At 35.6% G+C, this 19,852-nt stretch overlaps 2 protein-coding genes across 6 annotated transcripts; both read left to right on the forward strand.

The window, feature by feature from the left end:
• Window positions 1-536: 536 nt before the first annotated feature.
• LOC126709315 (beta-1,3-galactosyltransferase 7) lies at window positions 537-5,903 on the forward strand. 4 transcript variants are annotated; one of them, XM_050409513.1, is made up of 11 exons: window positions 537-767; window positions 883-1,045; window positions 1,186-1,244; window positions 1,387-1,607; window positions 1,759-1,822; window positions 3,488-3,560; window positions 3,655-3,775; window positions 3,872-3,959; window positions 4,065-4,190; window positions 4,948-5,057; window positions 5,420-5,903. In XM_050409513.1, exons 1-11 carry the CDS (start codon window positions 670-672, stop codon window positions 5,566-5,568), a joined length of 1,272 nt encoding a protein of 423 aa, XP_050265470.1. In that variant the 5' UTR covers window positions 537-669; the 3' UTR covers window positions 5,569-5,903. The 4 variants fall into 4 exon arrangements, with proteins under 4 accessions (XP_050265470.1, XP_050265471.1, XP_050265472.1 ...); XM_050409514.1 differs by having other exon boundaries at window positions 1,396-1,607; XM_050409515.1 differs by having other exon boundaries at window positions 538-767; window positions 949-1,045.
• An 834-nt stretch (window positions 5,904-6,737) lies between these two features.
• On the forward strand, window positions 6,738-19,424 carry LOC126707988 (vacuolar protein sorting-associated protein 9A-like). Of its 2 annotated transcripts, XM_050407771.1 has the most exons (5): window positions 6,738-6,934; window positions 8,156-8,303; window positions 11,968-12,138; window positions 16,469-16,645; window positions 17,978-19,424. In XM_050407771.1, exons 1-5 carry the CDS (start codon window positions 6,843-6,845, stop codon window positions 18,896-18,898), a joined length of 1,509 nt encoding a protein of 502 aa, XP_050263728.1. In that variant the 5' UTR covers window positions 6,738-6,842; the 3' UTR covers window positions 18,899-19,424. The 2 variants fall into 2 exon arrangements, with proteins under 2 accessions (XP_050263728.1, XP_050263729.1); XM_050407772.1 differs by lacking the exon at window positions 8,156-8,303 and having other exon boundaries at window positions 6,808-6,934.
• Window positions 19,425-19,852: the final 428 nt, after the last annotated feature.

Here is a 19,852-nt window from a genome sequence, read left to right on the forward strand (position 1 = left end):
CCCTTTCTTAGTTATTATGTACCCCTTTAGTTAAAATATTGTTCTAGTCCAAAGTTTTTATGAATTTCACTTTCTGTCCATGCACTTTAAAATATTTGTTTTTTATTTCTAAATATGTTAAATAATTTTTTTTTTTCCAAATAGTTGATGAAGAATTTTTTTATTTTACAATAATTCTTTTGAAATTGGCAAATGGGATAAATATAATATTTATAATGGTTTAGGGAAAAAGAACGAAATTCCTGCAAAAAATTAAAGAGGAAAGTAATACAGTAGTATTTTAAACCATTCCATTTAAGCAAAGTCAAACAATTTGGGTTTCCACGATTATAGTCCAAAAAGCCCAAAAGAGGGGTCTTGACTCGTGCCGTGACTGGCGTGGACATTACTATAGGACAAAAATATTATTATTTATTATTATTATTATTTTTTTATGGTCATGGCATTGAGTTTTCAATGGCCGCATATAATAATTGCCTAACTTTCACGGTCCAAACCTTCCAAAGGCAACAACAACAACGCGCCTAAACTAAATAATAATAAAAAACCAAAACAACAATCAGCCTCAAACTTGTTTAAATAGACTTTGATTATAAACCCAACACATCTTCCTCGTTTCTTAGCTTCGTGTCACTCTCTCTCTGTCTCTTACAAAAACACACACAGAAAATGAAGAACCGGAACTCTGGTTCTGGTAGAATCTCAGCCAAATGGATACCCATTATTTGCATCGCTTCCTTCGTTCTTGGCGTTCTCATCACAAGCAGGTTCATAGTTTTTTTTTTTTTTTTTGGACTAATATTTAGTATTTACATGTTTCATAGTTTGAAAAAAATAGAGTCAGTTTGGTTTTGATTATTTTAAGGTTTATTTGGGTTGTAGTTGTAGTTTGTTATTGTTGTTTTCGAAAGCCGACGAGATTGTGACTTCGGATCGTTGGTTGCACAGGATGTGGGCCCCACCCGAATCCAACGGTCAGCTCATGTCTCACCGTCGACAGGAACAGGAGTTACCAACTGTCGCCGACGATTGCAATACTAAAACGGTATATTTATTTATTTACAATAAAAAAAATTCTCAGCCCCATTTTTTTATTTTTTGAAAGTTGTATTTTGTATTTGAATTTTCATTGTTTTACATTAGTATATTTTTATTTATTTGGGATTGGTTTTTAATTAAAATCAGAAACCGGCACCGAATAGCGATGTAATGGAGAGTATTCACAAAACCCAAGACGCAGTTCAGTGAGTTCAAATTAACTAGCAATTGTCTTAGTTTCTTAGTTTCCTTGAATTTTTTTTTTTTTTTTTTTTTGGTTAACAATTATGAAAGCTCTTCATTACTTTGTGTTAATAATTTGGACGCTTTTGTGGGAATTTTTTGGAGGCTTGTTAGATCTCTAGACAAGCAGATTTCAATGCTCAACAAGGAGTTATCAACAACTCGGAGTTCTCGGGAAATGGGGATATCTGATGGCTCTGCTGCCACCTCTTTTTTGCCTCAAAATGGCGCACCAAGGAAGAAAGCGTTCGTAGTTATTGGAATCAACACTGCTTTCAGTAGTAGGAAGCGGCGTGATTCGGTTAGAATGACTTGGATGCCCCAGGGTAATTGTTACATCATATTATTATTGTCGGAAAGGCTGGCTACTAATCACATTTTTTATCCTGCAAAAGTGATAGTTTTGTGTTCTGAGTGACATTTGTTTATTGTTGTAGGTTCACTTGTTAAGAATGTCTGTGTTTTTATTTTGATTAGGTGAAAAGCTTGTCCAATTGGAGCGTGAGAAGGGAATTGTGGTCCGGTTCATGATTGGCCACAGGTAAATTACTTGCTTGTTTGGTTCCTTTTTGTAAGCACTAGCTCTATAATAGATATCCCTGAGCAAAAGAAACTTTTGGTATGCTTTGGAAGCTGGATTGATCATATGCTTCTTGATTTCAGTCCGCTCTCTATAGGATTTGAAATAATGGGGTTAATGGAATCTCTTTGAGTATTTTCATGCCAAAAAATCCAATAATATATATATATATATATTTTATTTTAAAATTCAATTTGGTTCAATAAAAGTTCCAGAGAAATTTAATTTCTCAGTCAATTAACATTTTGGATTTCTTTTCTCCATGTTATAATCCTTGCAAATGTAAAAACTTAACGGAAAGCAGAAATGGCTTGATAATGCTTTTGTATGTCACCATGACTTCATGTCCAGGAAGACTTTAATTCCTGAGCAGAAGAGATATTTATGAGGTTATTATGAAGTATTTCGATCAATGGAATCACTCCTTTTGCAGTTCTTAATGATGACTAAAACAAGTATGGGCAACAATACTAATGAATTCTTGGTTGCTTCATAATTATATATTTTTAGGAGCAAATTTGAGACAAGATTAGCTATCCACTAGCTCTGCTCCCTTTTTAAATGTAATTATGAGTATTGGTTAGTGCATGACTAGATTTCTGAAGTGTACTCTGCATAAACTGTTCACCAATTTATGAACTTGCCTGCCTAACCTTTTGAAACTTTTGGTGCCTTACAAATTCACTGTATTGTGGGCAGCATCAAGAAGGCTTGATGTATCTGCACATTTTTTTTTTTGCTCTTTCTTTCTTGCGTTGATGGTCCCTGAATATCTTAGTTTGGATTGATAGCAATACTTGCTCGAATTCTACCTGTATTTGAAGCATCTAAAGAGCAGCTTCCACATTAGCCTTAATAATTTACACCATTTTTTCCCGTCTTCTCATCATTTTGTTGCTAAAACACAATAGGTTTGCATGAAGCAAACTGTTAGCTATCCATTCTTTTCACTGATCTCTGCTACATTTGCTTTAACCTTCAGTCATTTAACCTGAATGTAAGCTGCTCTGCTCTGCTGTAACAAAGCCTTTTACTGAAATAACTATATTTAAATCATATAACCTTAGACCATGCCACAGAATATGACATGGTAATTCATGATGACTGCATTTGCATCTATAGGATCCATCATTTGTGACATTTGCCATATAATAATCTCTTTACAGTTTGTAGTATGTAGTTCTTCCGCTGCTGGTTCTTTTTGTCAGTAACATAATTGGTTTCACACTACTTATTAAAAAAAAAAAAAACAATTTTGGTTTCAGACTAGTTGTGTAACTTGTTAACCAATCAAGTCAATTATTCTGTATCAGAGTCATTTTGGTGTCTCCCAGTCCTGGACAATCAAACTGCCCATTTTTTGGGAGCCTGTTCAGCATAGCATGCTTCATCAATTTAGTTATAAAATCACATTTTGATTTTTGACATCAGAAATTATGGTTGAAATTTCTTTGCAGAATCTCTGTAGTGTATGCTGTGATATAACATTTGGGCTCATGCTTTTTCTGAACATTCAATTTAAGTATCATATTGTCATTGTTTCTTTGTTGCTTTTACTCAATGAAAAAAAAAATTCTTTTGCTTTAAATGGAATTGAACTGATTGATATTTGGATGATTGGTTCAGTGCAACAGCCAACAGCATTTTAGATCGAGCTATTGATTTAGAAGAGTCTCTGCACAAAGACTTTCTTAGGCTGGTAAAAAGATGTACATAAAGTTGTGTATTAAATATGTAAGACATTCTGCCATGAAAAGGGTAACAAACTTTCAATACGTTCCATTATGTTGTAGGAGCATGTTGAAGGGTATCATGAGCTGTCTTCAAAAACAAAGATTTTCTTTGCAACTGCAGTTGCAAAATGGGATGCTGACTTCTATGTCAAAGTGGATGATGATGTCCATGTCAATTTGGGTACGCACGGCCTCAACATCTCTGTTGTGTTATAGGAAAGAAAATATTATTTCACCCTTGCTTTGGTTGAGTTTCTTACATGTCTTACATTTGTAGGTATGCTAGCTACAACTCTTGCCCGTCACCGTTCAAAACCTAGAGTCTACATTGGGTGCATGAAATCTGGACCTGTTCTTTCTCGATCGTAATACTTCTCCAGATTATATGTTGAATGAAAATATTACCATTCCCTTTGTTTCTGCCCTATCACTGTAGTGTTATGTTGACATTTTAAGTTCCTTTTTTTTAGGGATGTCAAATATCACGAACCGGAGTACTGGAAATTTGGGGAAGAGGGGAATAAATACTTCCGACATGCAACTGGGCAGATATATGCAATCTCAAAGGATCTAGCCACATACATCTCCATCAACCAGTAAGGTTTCCTATAGGAAGTGCCTAATTTGGTACCCTGTGAGCTGCTATATTAAGGGTCATGGACCTCATCTTCATAGATTTTATGTTTAGAGCTTTTGTTCTGAGATAACCAATAACTTGATTTTTTTTTACCTGTTAAAGCATGAAATTATTTTGAAATTTGGACACTATCTTATATGTTTTTCTCTAGTCAAAAAGATATTCTGATGATTTCATTGAAACTGGAATGACAATTTTGACACTATGGGTTTGTTTGGGATTTGTTTATTTTGCTGAAACTGAAAATTTTTTGCTGAAAGTATTGTAGATAAAGGTAAAATTAACTGAAATAATACCGTAAGACCCATGAATAGTATCAAAAAGTGCAGTGGGACCTATGAATAGTAGTAAAAATAAGCTAAATAGTAAAATAAATTGACAAAAATAAGTGTTGCCAAAAGCACACTATATTTGGTCTTTGCCTAGGTCAAAAAGATATTTTGAAAATTTCATTGAAACTTAAAAATTATGTTCACTAGTTGAAATTGACATAAAATTTTGAGCGTTTAGAAGACTTTGTATTGGCCCAAAATAAAAACAATGTGCCCAAGAGTATTGAATCTAGTCAAAAGAGACCTGTTTATGGGTCTATATTTTCCTGGGAACGGCAAGACTTTTTGGTGTAGTAGTGTTTAAATTTGGAACATTTTCACATACAAGCATTCTTCTTTGTGAAATACACATAAAGTTATGAGAGGTGTTGATTGTGATTGCAGGCCTATATTGCATAAGTATGCCAACGAAGATGTGTCACTTGGTTCATGGTTTATTGGTCTTGAAGTTGAGCACATTGATGACCACAATATGTGCTGTGGAACACCACCAGGTACTGCTTTTAAAAGATATTTGTAATTAGAGAATACACAAAGGGGAAAAAAAGAGAGTATAATTTTCAGAACTAAAAAAGAGGTGGGGCACTAGTTTACTGCTACTAGATGATACACCACAAGATAATTAACATTGTTATACCAATCTGAGCTTTGATTTTGCCAGAAAGTCCTTTGGAAGTTCTTACTACTTAATACTTATTGCATCTTGGGTTGGATGTTTAAATGTTGGGGTCTTTAGATTTTGGTTTCTAAATGCAAGTCACCTCTCTTTCATGCATGAGGTGTTTATGGACATCGGTGTAAACTAATAGCTGTGTTTTCTCTCTTCTTAACTGAAATTAATGCCCCATTGTTGCAGATTGTGAGTGGAAGGCAGAGGCAGGTAATGTTTGCGTTGCGTCATTTGATTGGAGCTGCAGCGGAATCTGCAAGTCAGTGGAGAAGATCAAGTTTGTTCACTCGAAGTGTGGTGAAGGAGATGGCGCTGTTTGGAGCGCTGTATATTAAATCAATTCAAGAAGGTCCTTACACAGACAAGGTTTTGGAAAATTTATAAACCAGGTTCAACAACATAGACACAGGCAGTTCAGAGCATTAAAGTGGTGAAAGTTGTGCATATATTTATGACATTCAAGTCCATACGCTGTTCATTCAAACTTTTAGCAGTTCAGTTACATCAATACTTGTCAGATATCTCAAGATAGGGGTTTTTTTGGGGGGGTGGGGGGGTAGTATAATGTAGCCCCCGTTAGCAGAAGTAAATTACATGTATTATTGACGTTTGGTTGAACTGGTTTTACTTTGTGTAGTGAAATACAAAAATCGCATTGATTTTGCTGCAACACCATATTGTGTGATTGTAATTCCAATTTTCAAGTTTTGTGATGAAAATCATCAAGAGAAAAAAAAGAAAGAAACCCATCATATATGCAGGTTCTGAGTTGGGTGGGATTCCTAATTTCCTTGACTTAAAAAAAAAATTGAATTATTGAATATCCTTGCACAGACTTAAGATTAACTTAATGCACGATTGTGGCGGACCGAGTTTATGTACTTACTAGCTTGGACTTGTCCATCAAGCATGAGTTTTTCTGAAGGACCACCTCTATATACGTTTGGATTTGCGGCATTTGCCATATAATTTAGAAATAAGAGTGTTTAATTTGAATTTTTAACAAGTATTTTTAACAGGTTTATTACATTGTGATGTTACACAATTCTACTAAGCTAACTATAATTGTAATTTAAGGCAAGGGTTTTTTTTTCTTTCTCTTTGCTTAATTTAGATTTGTCTGGGATGTGGTATCAACATTGACTAATATTCGTTTGAAAATTGCTTATTTGCTTGAGACAAAAAACTAAAAGTTAGTTTATTTTTAAAAATCAAAAATTTAAATTATTTAATATAAAACTGAGACAAAAAGTAGTATGAGACGCACAAATAGTAATTTAATAAATGAATTATCCTAGTTTTTGTTTAACCCAAAAAAAAAAAAAACCGCCAGTTGGTCTTGGGCTTGGCCCACTTTGCCAGTTGGTCTTGGGCCTTAGCAATTCAATCGGAAGCGTGATTAATTTTTAAACGTTAATCAGAACTTTTAAATTTATTTTTATTTTTCTCCAAAAACTACACCATTATTATTACGGAGTACGGACTACGTATTATTTCTTTTCTTAGAGTCTCGTCCACGGTCCACCTCAAGAGAGAAAGAGAGAGAGAGAGAGACTCCGGAATCCGAGTTTGACAGTAATCGGACGGTGGCGGTGACGGTGGTGGTTAAATGGAGAACTCCGACGGGTTCTTAGGTTTGCACGATTTTCTGGATCGCATGCGACAACCCTCCGCCGCCGATTTCGTCAAATCCATCAAAAGGTACTTTCACTTTCACTCTCTCACTGTTACTTCCATTCAATTCCATCAAATTCATAAATGATCCAAAATGCATGCTCTAGTATAGCCAAGCCAACACGCCAGTGTGTCTCAGGACTTGGACTAGCTAAGCTATTTTAACTTACGACTTAGAATTTCAATTTCAATTTAGCATGAGTTTATGAAGTATAGATCATTAGCTTAGCTATCTTATTATCTATCAAATGTTTGCAAAAATATCATGGCAATTACAGACCAATACCTATTTCATCTATAAAATGTTTTAATTTCAAGTTTTTTTTTTTTTTTTTTTGGTACTTTAAAATTATACTCAAAGCATGATTTTTTGATTCAATTAACACGAAATTTGATGTGCATGTTAAGAACAAAAGGAATCTGTAATCCAATGGTGAGATTTCTAAAATATTATTTCGAAAAGTTTTTAAAACTTGATCGTCGACCCCAAAAAATTTGGGCCTAAGGCTTTGTTGTTGCTGTATATATATAAATATATATATATATATATATACATGCAAATATAAATGAAGTGTTAATTGGTGAATATATAGGGAAGCTGATCGGGGAGCATTTATTTATTACTATGGTATGTATGATGTATCAAAAGGATTTCTAGGCAATGGATGTAGAATTCCTAAGTTGACCTTACGTACATTTTATGGGGGAGTTATATTTTCGGCTGAGCCATCTTCTGTTATGAATTCCTTTGCAATTAGAGACTGTAAAATAGATTGCGTGAAGATACTTCCCCTAAACTATTGAATTTCAAGCACTGAAAATGAAAAAGACACATAATGGAAATCATATGGAGCATCTGAGTTTGGTCACACTCTTTTATAAAAGTTTGAGAATTGTGCTAGTCAAACATATTCAAAGGAGAAATAATTTTAAATGTTGATTGAGCGTGTACGATCTTTCATCAAATGTTATATTCATTTAAGTATTCTATCCATTGACTAGGCATGTGAGTCGTTATATGTGGGAGGAACCTAGAGAGGAAGAGAGCTCATAGAAGCTCATGGAGTCATGATGACTAGAATTCTCGATAGCCGTTCCATAAAAGATTTGCCATGTCTTTGTTTATATATTTATTTACCTAAAATGGTTCTTTCCTTCTGCATATTTTGGTTGGTGAGATGAAAATACATTTCCTTTTACAAAACAGTCATGTGCAATGTTTTGAATGTGACGTGTTCCATATGGCAGTTTTATTGTCTCCTTTTCAAACAATGCTCCTGATCCAGAGAGGGACGGTGCTTCAGTACAGGAGTTCTTTGCCAAGATGGAAGTAGCTTTCAGGGCTCACCCACTCTGGGCTGGTTGCTCAGAGGAGGAGCTGGAGAGTGCTGGTGAAGTGAGTTACTGGACGCTTACCTAGTATTTCCACACTTTGATAGCATGGTTGTTTTATTATGATGTCCTATTTCTTTTTTTGGTGGAACACATCTTTTCTACCTGACCATATTACAGAACAATACTATTTATAGGTTACTGAAAAGGTCTTCAAAAAGATAAAAATTTACTATATTGTGCAATAGTCAATCCAAGAATCTTGATTGAAATGACCAAAAAACAATTCTCTTTTTGGTCCTTATGGGAATTTCGCCAAGAGGTAATTGTAGTTGTTGAGGTGACATCACCATAGAAGATTGATTGTAGATACTTTTCAACTTACATTTTACTGTCTATGTCACTTTAGTTTGGATATTCATGAAACTAACATAAATGCTTACTGATAATAATAATACTTTAAAAAAAAGTACATGGAATGTAAGTTTAGTAAAAGTAGAAACAAAGAAGAGGGAGAGTTGCATTAGATGGTTTGGTCATGTTCAAAGAAGAACGATTAATGCACCAATGATAAAAAGTTAGTTAATTTAAGTTAAGGAAACAAAAAAAGGTAAGAGGAAGATAAAAAATAACATTAATAGAAATAGCAAAAAGAATATGTCAATTAAGTAAGTAATATAGAGTATGATTTTGAATAGAATAGAATGGTAGAAAAGAATACATGTGATTGACCTTGACTAGTCTGTTGATGATTCATAGCTAAACCCAAAATTTTGGGACTAAAGGTTGGTTATCTTAAATAATTATTATTAACAACAACAACTAACATAAGTTTTTGAAATCTTGAAAATAAACTAGTTCTGAGAAAGCTACCAAACCAACTAGCATTTTCCCTTACATTCACAGCTGGCTTTGCTCCCCTCCCCCCCCCTCCCCCCCCCCTCCTCCCCCCTCCTCTCCCTTTTTTTGATTCGCATGGCAGGCTTTACCATACAATGCAAACAATCTACCTGATTGCATAGAGTCATGACCCTTAACTTTGCACATTGCACGCGCTTATTCTTTCCAGAAGTATTGCGTTAAAATTATAGCTCAAGCAAAGAAGAAATAAAGACATAAAGGGATGGAGAAAGAAGGCTATATGACTCTAGATATAATTTCTGATTTATGTTACTTTATAAATAAATAATATCTAACTTCTGTATTTGGGGTTATGACACTGCTTATCTTCTTAGAGTGTGTACAGGGAAGGCCAATATAATGGCTCTAATAGAACAAATGAGCCCAGTATGTCTGCAATGAAGGTTGCAAAGTAGTCATAAAAAAAATATTAATTTAGCCTCAGTTAAAGCTACCAAGTTAAAATTTAATTTCTAGGCTCCTAGGCCTCAGGCCTTTGGCTAAGATGGTATTAGGGTGGGTGGGTGTTGGATTAGGTTCAAATTTAACTAAAGAAAACAAAAGAAAAATTGAAATGTCTGCGTTGTAAAAAGGTCTGTTTTCTGTTGGGAAATAGACTCCTGTTGTGTAGGTCTTTGTATCACAATAAGACTTCTTACTGAATTATAAAAAAAAAAAAAAAAAAAATTTCTGATAGTTCATAATCAGTTTTGATCCTCTGAAATTCCCACGTTTCTTTTCTCTACAGGGATTTATGTTATAGTTGCAAAGGGTATTATTATTTACCAAACGTCATAGTAAGAAAGCCATATACACTATACAGGAATTACTTGATGAGTTCAAAACTTCAAATTGAAACATCTGAAGAACTTTACACAGGCTGGTTAAGTAAAGATTTTAAAAGCTCAAAACCCTAGCAACTCTTTCTCACTCTTAATTGTATTTTTCTTTAAAATAAGTAGGAACTGTTTACTATTCTAGAGTTAGTTTACGTCTTTATGAGCTGAAACACAAGGTGAGCATCTCTGACTTCCTAGTTTTGGCAGTAGAGCTCTGGAAAATGAGTGGAAGATACATAGATAAAAAGGAAGCAAATTCTGATAGAAACAACTAGCATATAACCTTTCTTTAACGATACTAAGGTGCCTGTGATCACTGTTATGATCAGTAAACGTACACACCATGCACCAGACCAAAACACCACCTCTGTACAAAACTCTAATGAGTATAATATACAGGCAGACGGGCAGGTGACTGTGAGTCTGTGGGAGTCTCAGTAGAATTAAGGCCATGGAAGCTTTTTCTAACTCCTTTTTTGGTTGGTTTTCTCAGTGATTACCCCATCCTACATATATGACCAGCTTTTCCTTTTCTCTTCTTCTTTCTTGCTATATTATTTTTTGTAATAAAGTACATTAACATTAAAAAAAAGCTCATTTAAATTTTTTTTTTTTCCTTTGTATTTTTCTCTGTTGTGATTTTTTGAAGTTTGAACTGTAATTTTGATTTAGAGGCAACTTTACGACCCTTGATACCGTGTACTCTTTGAGATCAACAATTAGTATTTAGAGGCAACATTATGTGTCGTTGTAATAGGGAGACGGTGGATCATTTGCTACTACATTGTGGTAAGGCTTACCGGTTGTGGAGTTTGGTGTTTAGATCTTTTGGGATTTCTTGGGTCTTGCCAAGATCAGTTGTGGATACTCTCTTTGGTTGGTGGAATTGGCCTGGAAAGCATTCAACTGGCATTTGGAATTTAACTTTGCTGTGCTTAATGTGGTGTCTTTGGAGGGAGTGAAATTGGAGGACGTTTGAGGACATGGAAAGTTTTGATGACCAGCTATAGGCTTCTTTTAGTGGCTCCCTTTTTGACTGGTCTAGGGCTTGGGGACTCACCTCTAGTGATTCTCTCCTTATGTTTCTTAGCTCTCTTCTTTGTAATTAGTATCTTTACTTTCTGCTTTTTATCTTCTTTTTCTGTAATTTTTTATCTCTGCCTTATGACTTTCTGCATGAGGTAGTGTTCTTGAATATACATCTTTATTACTTATCAAAAAAAAAATGTAGCATATGGAGAGGGTGTGACCCAGGACACCTGATGTATACTGCAGGAATCTTTCTCTTGTGCCTGGAATTAGCAACTGGTTCAGAAATCAGAAATGACCTTAATTCTATTCTCTTCTTCTCTGAGTATGCTAAGCAACTTTATCTTTGGTACTTGCATTGTAGGGTAGTAGGATGGATTATGATTTCATCCAAAATGAACCAAAATAATGTCATTTGGTCAAGAATCAAGATGTATTTATTTCGTTAATTTTGCCACCTAAACTATAAGTTTTGGAGCTAAGGATAACTGAATGTCTAATGTTTTTTCACCCGGAGAACTAATTGAATTGTTGCGGGCAGAACAAGCAGGGCGCGCTTTGGAAGAAGAGATCTGTTACCGAACTATCTTATTGGGAATAACGAAAGCATCTCTAAATACTCAAAGTTTTATATCTGAAGCAAGTTTTCAAGAGACTGCTCGAGTTTTTGGCCTTTTGCCCAAAATGTCTGATATTTTCCCATTTGTTGGTGCAATTATTTATGGGATCGTGTGTGCAATAGTTAGCATATCATCAAAGTAGTAAGAAACTGGGTACTTCAGACTTACTGAACTGTACATCATTTGTTCGAATGAATTTTATGTATTTTTAATTTTTTTGGTAATTTTATTCTTTTATCTCCTTTTTTTCTTGGGTGTGTTTTTTCATAATGTATTTTGTTATAGGATCATACTTCTTCCTAAAATGATTTGTTACCTCTGGGCTTTATTGCAAATGCAGGGACTGGAGAAGTATGTCATGACAAAGTTATTTACTCGTGTATTTGCTTCACATCCAGATGATGTAAAACTTGATCACCAACTTTCTGAGAAGATGGCTTTGATTCAACAATTCATTCGGCCAGAAAATTTGGATATTAAACGGAACTTTCAGAATGAAACATCATGGCTAGTAAGTATAGATTCTATTCAATACTCCGTGTCTGTTCGCATGTTTGCATCCTTGGAGTGACATTCTTGGCATGTTTGTGTGTGAAGCAAGGCATTTTTAGATCTTTTTCTTTTTCCCATAGTCCAAAATGTCTTCAATGATTTTAGGTTTGGGATCCAACAAGACACACTCTGGTATTGTATATGTACTGTCTATTTCCTGTCCTTCTAACTCTAATTCCACTGTAAGGCGTAGCTTTCATAGTTCTTCAGCATGCGGACAAATAAATGTGCTAGTTATTGCACATACAAGCTTATATAAGTGGCTTTGCATATAGACAAAAATAAGCACATAGCTATTCTTTCCCTACGAAAGTTTTGTGACTAATTGCTTTTTAAGTTTTCCATCTGTGTCAAATTGTTTTGTTCTTTTGTCCAAGATGATTTGTTATAGTTAACCCCTCTCCATCCTAAGGGGTATATTCTTTTTTCAAATAAAACTTTATTTTAGTATCAGTTTTATATCTAAATAAATGGAAATCAACCTATCCAAAAAAGGGGGAGGAGGTAAGGCTGCTTACCATTCACCTCTCCTAAACCCCTCAAAAGTGAAAATTTGTGCACTAGATACAACCATTTAAAAAAAAAAAAAAAAAAAAAAGCCTAAATAGCATTTTGAAATTTAGTTTCCATAATAGTATTTTGGACAAGTATATGAATTGAGATTTTTCCCAGTTTATGCCAGTACTGTATGTTTTAACTAATAAATTACGGTTTCCATCTTTGGTATAGATTGACTGCTATATTTGTTGTACTAAAATTAATACTTTACCATGTAGTTGCATATCAGTTATGGCCAGTTTGGATGGAGCTAATTTCCGGCCAACTCTACTCTACTTCTCTCCACTCCCCCTCCCTTCCCCTCCATCCAAACTGGGCATTATGGCACAAAATATCCCTTTCCCCATTATTTCTTTTGGATTATTTTCTGCCTATGATTTATTACTTCATCTTCCTCAATTCTGAGCTTGATTGACCTTTTTTTTTTTTTTTTTTCTTTTAAGAGCAAAGTAATGAAAATCCTTCAAAAGAAAAAGCGCCAAAGGGAGCTCTAGTACACGGTGAGGTATACAAAGGAGAAGCCCAAAAAAATAAAATGAAAGTATATATATATTTTTTAAAAATAGTCCGAGAACTCAAGAAAGTCCACAGTGGAATAAGCCAGGGAAGTTGAAGTACAGTCATAGAAAATCTTCATGACTGAATACTTTAACTTCACCATATGCTTCTCTTGCCCCTCAAAGCATCAAGCATATCTGTCTCCAGCAACACTGCATTATACACAGAGGAACAATGTTCCAAATCTCCCGATCCCTTCTCTTACCAAAATTTTTCTTTCAACAAGATAATAATTCCAACACAGAAGAAGGCATTACCAGGGACACACCAAACAAGCAAAAAATCAGAGACCACATTTCCCAAGCCTCCCTACATTGGAGGAAACGATGAGACACACTCTTTTCCTGGCTTTTGCACATAAAGCACCAATCCATAATGATCAACCCTTGCTTCCTAAAGCACCAATCCATAATGATCTTACCTAAAAAGCCAGCCTTGATGGAACACAAACTTTCCAAAATACTCTGACAATGAATACCTTAAAAAAAAAAACTTCCGAGGAATAAAAATCATTCCTCCTCTTAGTGCTTTATAATAACTCCACTTTAAGTCCTTGTGTCTTTGAGGGATCTATTCTAATGTGTCTTCCTCCTGGCGACATAACTCTTTTGTGTGTAGGTCATCCTGTAACTGAACCGTATCTTCTAATTCCTGATTATACACCTATCTGATGAATAACAGGTTCCTATGAAAGCACCCATTACTGTTCTCTAAATAATCTGCCGCCATAGTATCTCTATCCTTAGCAATAAGGAAAAGGCTAGAATAAATCTCAATAAGGATAGTGTCACCATTCCACAGATCATGCCAATACCCTATTCTAAAGCCATCATCAATGACATTTCTAGTAAAGCCTAAAAAGCTGTCCCATCTTTTTCTTTCATCTAACTCATGAACTCAAAATAACTCCATCTAACTCATCATCAAATTAAGAAGAACTTATGTTTTCTCAATTCAAAAGAAATTCTTCCATGCTAAAAAAATTACCAAAAAAAAAGTATGATTTTATGCCGGCTGAAACAACGGTATAGGATGAAACACCCTGATATTTAAACCAGTACGTATCAAGGGGTTAAGCGTATGGAATATACCAATGCGGAATATTGTGGTTAATATGGTATTATATTTATAACTATGATTGAGAGCATATATAGGCTTGTTAAACTTCAATCCTTAACTTGGGGCTATCTATTTCTACTAAATTGAAACTCAAGGTGTTGAGGATCCTCCTTAAAGTGAGGATCTTTTCTTTAGCATGAAAAAACCAAATGAAGTGACAGGAAGAGATTGTAACTTGCTCCCATATAAATTCAGTACCTGTAAAGTGTGATACAACTAATTTGTTGGTTTTTATTGCACTTATTATGTAGATTTCACTATATTTGTGGCTAGTGAGCTCTAGCTTAAATGGCAGCTGCTCCCAATGTGCTAGACCTCCTGGTGTTTCCAACAAAGACGTCCAGTGTGCAAATCTGCCCACTCCCAACTATTAAATTATATGAAAAAAGAAAAAAAAAAAAAGACCCTTAATGGTTGAGAAGGGTAGCTGCATGTGGTGGCACCTTGCATCCATGTCAGCCACACAAACTTATGGGCATGAGGGAGGCATGCCATGGGCTGTGTAAGGTTCCTTGAGATAATAATAGGCCGTGTTGCCTTATTGTAGTGCATGAATACACGAGTTGGCATAATGTTAGTGTGATAGTGGCTTTGCAAAGGCAATGGTTTGTGGTCATGGCTTGGCAGGTTGCAAGCCATGCATGTGTTGTGGGCAGCAAGTGCAGTAGGATGAACCATGGTAGCCTTGTGTGGATTTAGTCTTGGGTAGGTTGTCATGCAGTGTGTGGCCTGTGTGACTGCTGCCTGAATGTAGCATGATGGTTTAGTGTACATGAAATTGGGTTGTGGTTTGCATGGCCAAGAAAGGTTGAATTTGCATATGGGTGGTGATGTGTGGTTAGACTAGAACATGGCACTGGCACATGGTGGTGCACAGACTAAGGAAGCATGTTGGCAAAGCTTTGGGGCTGCCATGGAAGAGCAAGGTCTGTGGTGGGCTGGAACATGTGCATAGGTTGTGCACGTGTCTAACAGGTGGCAGTAGCATGTTGTGGCAGTTATCAAGCAATGGCATGCTATGCGAACTTTTTTGATGTGCTAATAGCAGGGTAAAGGCTCCAAGACAACAGGGCAGTTTGTCCTGAAGACTGCTCCTGTGATATGGTTGCAAGTCAAGGGATAGTTATTTCCTGTGCATAATAAACATATGCTGTTGGGGGTGTCGACAACATGTAAATTTATGTATGAGGCAAAAACCAGAGTGTTCATTGTGGGGAAACATTGTAACACTCTTTGGGTTAGTAAGCATTGTTTTTGTGATTAGGCTAAGGGAGGTTTTGGTGAGGAAAAGCTTTTAGTGTTTCATCTGTGCTTTGAGTCCAAATAATAAAAGGTTGGAAGGTTTTCCATATGCTTTGTGTGTTTGATGTGCATGCTTGTTTATGTTGTGTTTACTTGATTCACACAAATTGTTATAGTGTCCCTTTATGTGAGTGTTGGGTGTTGGCTGTGACTAAGTAGGCATACTTAGTGCCATCACAAGGCAGAAAACTTAGGGTGCAATTCTGTCTTGTGGCACCTTGGAAGAGCAAGGTGGAGAATGAGGTTGTGGTTTAAAGGCCCAACAAGTAAATGTGTAACCTTACCGATCAAGGAAAAAAAAAGATGTTACTATATTTGTGAGTACCAATTATGGGATAATGATGTCATTACAAATTTACCATTGTTGAAGTTATACATCATTATTTGTTACCATGTTGATTCCACAAATGGCGTACTGAGTGTCGAGTATTTGCCAATTAAACAGAATCACTGGCTTCATATTGGTCCTTCCATTTTATATCTTTCGGTGACTGCTAGTTCCCAATATAAAAAATGTTGGCTGAATCATATCAAACGAGGCATGTTGATTAGATCATGAATACAAGATCTGTTATATCCATTACAGAAGTGCATAATGGAACACCCTTTAAATTGTGGGACGTGAAACCACAAATGGCTAACAAACTGGTTTCTATTCCCATGCACTTTCTTGCCCACTTAGTTGTATTTGGAAACTGGAGTAGGGGTTTATTTTGGGGGTCTTACCTGCATCTCTTGCTCTGTTTTGGCAGCTTGCACAGAAAGAACTGCAGAAGATCAACATGTACAAGGCACCACGAGACAAGCTTGTTTGTATCCTCAATTGTTGCAAGGTTATCGGTAACTTGCTGCTTCATGCTTCTATTTCTTCAGAAGACGTGCCTGGAGCTGATGAATTTCTTCCTGTTCTGATTTATGTTACTATAAAGGTGAGATTAAATATATACCATTACATGATTTACCTGTTGTAACCATACAGTTATATATCCAGAAGAGAGAGAGAATCTTACAATTGGTTCCAGATATAGGGTATTTGTGTTCAACACTAAAATTAGTATCTTCAGTCTGTTTTGGATTCTTTATGTTGATTGTTGCTTACTCTCATAATCATTGACTTTGAAGCATGGACATGGGAGATAGTAAAATCTTGAAAATAGGTTATGACATGGGGACAAGAAATATGTGAAATCTGTCGAAGTTACAGAAACCAGACAGGACCATCTGGTTGGACTGGTTGAATGAACTGCAGATTAGTCTTTATTTTGGTCTGGTCTTACCTCTGTTGACCCCTTTGACTATGGTCTCCTTTCTTAAGGTTTTGTGGAAAATGTTTTACAATTGCATGTAGGAGGATTTGAACCCAAACATCCGAGTAGTTACTCAAAACCTTCACCAAGAATTATACTAAATGAATAAAACATACATATATAATTTTTATTTTACAAATTAATTTAAAAATATGAAAATTTTATATATACAACTTTGAACTTCAAACCTAATAGAGGTTTATCACACCCCCATTATCAAGCTGATTATTTATATATTACTTCAATTTGACTATATATATAGATAGATAGATAGATACACACACAAAAACATTTATAATGTCATGTTCTGATCCAATTGGCTTGGTGACAGGACCTCGATGTCTATGTGCCTGCACGTCTTTATCCTAAAGATGCTATGCTTTCTAAAGTTGCATTTAAAAATAAAACCCCATTTAAAAATTTTGGATATTAGAAAGTTAGCTAATCTAATTCCTGATATTTTCATTAATATCAGTACTACTACCACTCAGTCCTGATATATTTTCAGGTATATTTTCTTTTTTTGGCTGTTTGCTTTCTACTCCAGTACTCCTATAAATTTTCTACTCATTAACCACCATAGATGGGTCTTGAAACATTTTCCTTCAGATTTTTTTTGGTTATATATTTTATGTCTTCCTATTCTTTCAAAAGTTAGAATTCAATGATGATAAAGTTATAGAAGTGATTCTACTATGGTGATACAATCAAAGACATTAATTATGTCTCATGATATCACGAAATGAAGTGTCCCTTTAAACTATCCATTTCAGGGGGAGAGGATGCGGAAGGTGGAAAGTTCAAAATATCAAAGGGCACAAAGCCTGATTTAGTATCAATAATGCTTTGCGAACTAGTAGCTTCCATGATTCATAAGATCACTGTTGGTTAATGGCCCTTGAAATGTGGCATTTAGAATGTTGTACTTACAATTGCATTGACAATATTATGCAGGCAAACCCTCCACAACTGCACTCAAATCTGTTGTATATACAAAGATACAGGAGTCAATCTCGCTTAGTTGCAGAAGCAGCATATTTTTTTACCAACATGCTTTCTGCTGAGTCCTTCATTTCAAACATTAATGCAAAGGCCCTTTCAATGGATGAAACCGAGTTTGAAAGTAACATGGAAACTGCTCGAGCACTTCTGTCTGGGATATCGTCTGATTTTGATGGTCAATCTGATCAAAGTGATTATAGATTTGGAGGAGACATATCTAGAGCAGAACCAATGGAATTCAAACATCAATCTTTGAATGTTTATAAGGATAAGGACTCCACAATACAACCCAAATCGTCTGAATCAAAATCCCGAAGTAAGGAGGTCCCATTTGCAGAAGATCAGTTAACAAAAATTCCATCCCTCTCGGATTTGGAGAATAAAGGGGCAACCATGCTTTTGAAGGAGGATATGGTAAGGCAAGTCTTTCGGGATTATCCATATGTTTTTGCCAGTGTTGGTGATCTAACAGTCAACGATGTAGAGGACCTGCTAAATAATTACAAGCAACTTGTTTTCAAGTATGTTAGTCTTGCCAAAGGGTTGGGTGTCACTCCTCTTGCTTCATCCAATTCACAATCTCAGAAACAACAGCATCCAGAAGCCACAAAGGAACCTGAAGATACTAGAGCTGTAAAACCCAACGAGTCACCTCTTGCTTCATCCAACTCAGAATCTCAGAAACAACAGCATCCAGAAGAAACAAAAGAACTTGAAGATACTAGAGCTGAAAAACCAAATGAGTCAAACAAGCAAGCTAGGACTGATGGTGATTCAGATAGAGTTACACTATTGGAAGAAGAAAATTTTGAATCCAAGTTGCCACAGGATGAGGCTCCTCAAGATGGGGTAAATGATGAGACTTCACAATGAAGTTTTTCTTAAATCATGTTTCTTCTAAAAGTTTGTTGAATTTTCGAATAAATGGCAGCCATCAAGCTATTTCCTTTCTCTTTTCCTGTGGTGAATGTGAAACTCTCGGTTGCTTTAACTTCTGTTGGCAATGAGTGGCTGCCATGCTGTCTGATTGGGAGTGCAATGAGAAAAATCAGGAAAGAAATGGGAAATATAGCCTATGGCTTGGAAATCGTTAATTAGCATTTCCATGAAGTTACAAGGTCACTGTAACTCAAGCTGGCAAAGCCTCAATCCTAACATGCAATGACATGTACTTGTAGATGCATATTTGTAAAAAGGTTGTACCCAATGCATAAACTTTTGCAAGGTCTAGGAGAGGTGATTGGTAGGTTAGTTTTATCCCTCCCCCCTCCCCCCCTGTTTTTTGGTAGAAGATGCTTGTCATCATACCAAGGACTGAGTTTTTTGTAGTTGCATATTTGTAGAATTGAAAATTGATAAGAAAGTATTAAGACACATGGAATATCTGGTTTTTGGTTTAGTTTGCCACTGTGCCATTGATCTTCCTCTTTGAAGGGGGCACATTTTTGCCTTTTGTTTCCCCCACTTCTTATGTGGATTCTTTTTCTATAGGCTCTTGAAGGCCTTCTATAAGCTTGGCCCCCATAGCATGCAAGCCCTTTTATGTTATTGGACTGCACCTATGAGTTCCTAGAGGCTTGACTGCTTTGCAGTTCTGTTGTCTGATTGCTCAAGTAAACCCAAAGAGAGTGAATTTTCCATGGTAAGCATGAAAAGGTTTTGTTAACTTCAATTTTCTGATTGTTACCTCAGGGGAAGAATATTTGTAGTACTTTCTAGTGAAATTTCATACTATATGCTCATTCCGGACCCATATTTTGAATGCATATTCACGCAATCAATGCTTTTCAAAGATTGTATGAACTACTACAATTGGGACTGCTTAGT

Source organism: Quercus robur, chromosome 12 (assembly GCF_932294415.1).
Source record: "Quercus robur chromosome 12, dhQueRobu3.1, whole genome shotgun sequence".
Classification (NCBI taxonomy): domain Eukaryota; kingdom Viridiplantae; phylum Streptophyta; class Magnoliopsida; order Fagales; family Fagaceae; genus Quercus; species Quercus robur.

What these genes read in the sequence shown, in the direction of transcription:
- LOC126709315 (XM_050409513.1), top strand. Translation starts at nt 670, where the DNA reads ATGAAGAACCGGAACTCTGGTTCTGGTAGAATCTCAGCCAAATGGATA. An exon ending in ACAAAGACTTTCTTAGGCTG is followed by an intron (nt 3,561 to 3,654) that starts GTAAAAAGATGT and finishes ATTATGTTGTAG; the next exon opens with GAGCATGTTGAAGGGTATCA. An exon ending in GTGCTGTGGAACACCACCAG is followed by an intron (nt 5,058 to 5,419) that starts GTACTGCTTTTA and finishes CCATTGTTGCAG; the next exon opens with ATTGTGAGTGGAAGGCAGAG.
- LOC126707988 (XM_050407771.1), top strand. Translation starts at nt 6,843, where the DNA reads ATGGAGAACTCCGACGGGTTCTTAGGTTTGCACGATTTTCTGGATCGC. An exon ending in AGAATGAAACATCATGGCTA is followed by an intron (nt 12,139 to 16,468) that starts GTAAGTATAGAT and finishes CTGTTTTGGCAG; the next exon opens with CTTGCACAGAAAGAACTGCA. An exon ending in TGATTTATGTTACTATAAAG is followed by an intron (nt 16,646 to 17,977) that starts GTGAGATTAAAT and finishes AATATTATGCAG; the next exon opens with GCAAACCCTCCACAACTGCA.